Source organism: Cyphomyrmex costatus, unplaced genomic scaffold (assembly GCF_001594065.2).
Source record: "Cyphomyrmex costatus isolate MS0001 unplaced genomic scaffold, Ccosl1.0 C2297807, whole genome shotgun sequence".
Classification (NCBI taxonomy): domain Eukaryota; kingdom Metazoa; phylum Arthropoda; class Insecta; order Hymenoptera; family Formicidae; genus Cyphomyrmex; species Cyphomyrmex costatus.
In genome coordinates, this window is record NW_017274592.1 from 1 (window position 1) to 1,137 (window position 1,137).

Below are 1,137 nucleotides of genomic sequence, written 5' to 3' on the forward strand. Positions count from 1 at the left end.
GACCGACGGACGTCCAAACAGCCGGTTGCAAAAGTGCAGTCTCGGTAAGTACGATTCTTCTGACAACGGATACGCAGAAGCGACTCACGTCTCGAGATCGACGTGATTTCCTCGGTCAACGGATTGTTCTCGCGGAAATCCGATCGTTATGAGATTTGTTAAAATGGTCCACCTACGATTGTTCGCAGGTCAACCAACTTGGCCATTAACAGCAGCCCGAGAATTTTAAGTCCTACTCGGCAGAATGCTCTCCAAGACAGTAAATTGTTCTCATAAAAATGTGACTCACAATATCGCATTGTAATATTCAATTAAAACACTCGTAGAAAGACTGACTTATTACGGAAGCAGATTACAAAAGGACGTATCATTCGATTGATATTGATATACAATTAAAATGGACAACCTGCTGAAAGAGCTAGAGGCTCTAAAAATTAGGGGTGATTTCTTCGAGGATAATTCCTCGTGGACACCATGCGTGGATTTGATTCAGAGGAGTTTTGTACCGCAAAGAACAATCGGGACAGAGCGTCCATGTGAGGAGAAAGACTTCAGAGAGTATAGGCTTGTTGTAGAAAGAAACTTGCGTAATGTCAGGTCTATGCTGCAACATATTTCTAGCAGTTCCAGGGAGAAGCACTTCCAGCTGAGCAATGCCACTGGGATAGTTAGAGCATTTGGTATGAATCTACTGTTGCTCATTGGAGAACATAACAAAAAGAATATTTGGAACACAGTCGAGTGTGTTTCTATTTCCAAAGAATTACTCACTACTTTCTGTGACCTGTACGCCTGCCAAAGCATCTCACAATTTTTGTCAGAGAATGAGAATTTGCGCAACTTGTTGCTAATGTTAAGACCTAAATTATTAAAAGATACCTGGAAGACTTACCCATCAGCTGTAGCATGTTACAGATGGTTTTTACAAGAGCCAGAAGTAAGTTTGATTTTATTTAAGTCTTGTACAGTACAGTTTATTACCTGAACAAATTCTAGAATTTTGAGATCTCTTGAAAATCTATCTAGATATGGGAAAATTTTTGAAATTGTACTTTTCAATTTAAATTTTAATCGTGTCGTTTTTTGAAAATATTGTTTCTTTAATTGGTTCTTCTTGATGCAAAAAAATGCAAAATA

General features: G+C 38.6%; 1 protein-coding gene across 1 annotated transcript; it reads left to right on the forward strand.

Annotated features, from left to right (window-relative positions):
• On the forward strand, positions 1 to 937 carry LOC108778543 (TELO2-interacting protein 2-like; the record flags this gene model as incomplete). Its single annotated transcript, XM_018545788.1, has 2 exons — positions 1 to 44; positions 189 to 937. A coding segment is annotated over exon 2 (540 nt), but the record flags the coding sequence as incomplete, so codon positions are not given.
• Between the last annotated feature and the right edge of the window lie 200 nt (positions 938 to 1,137).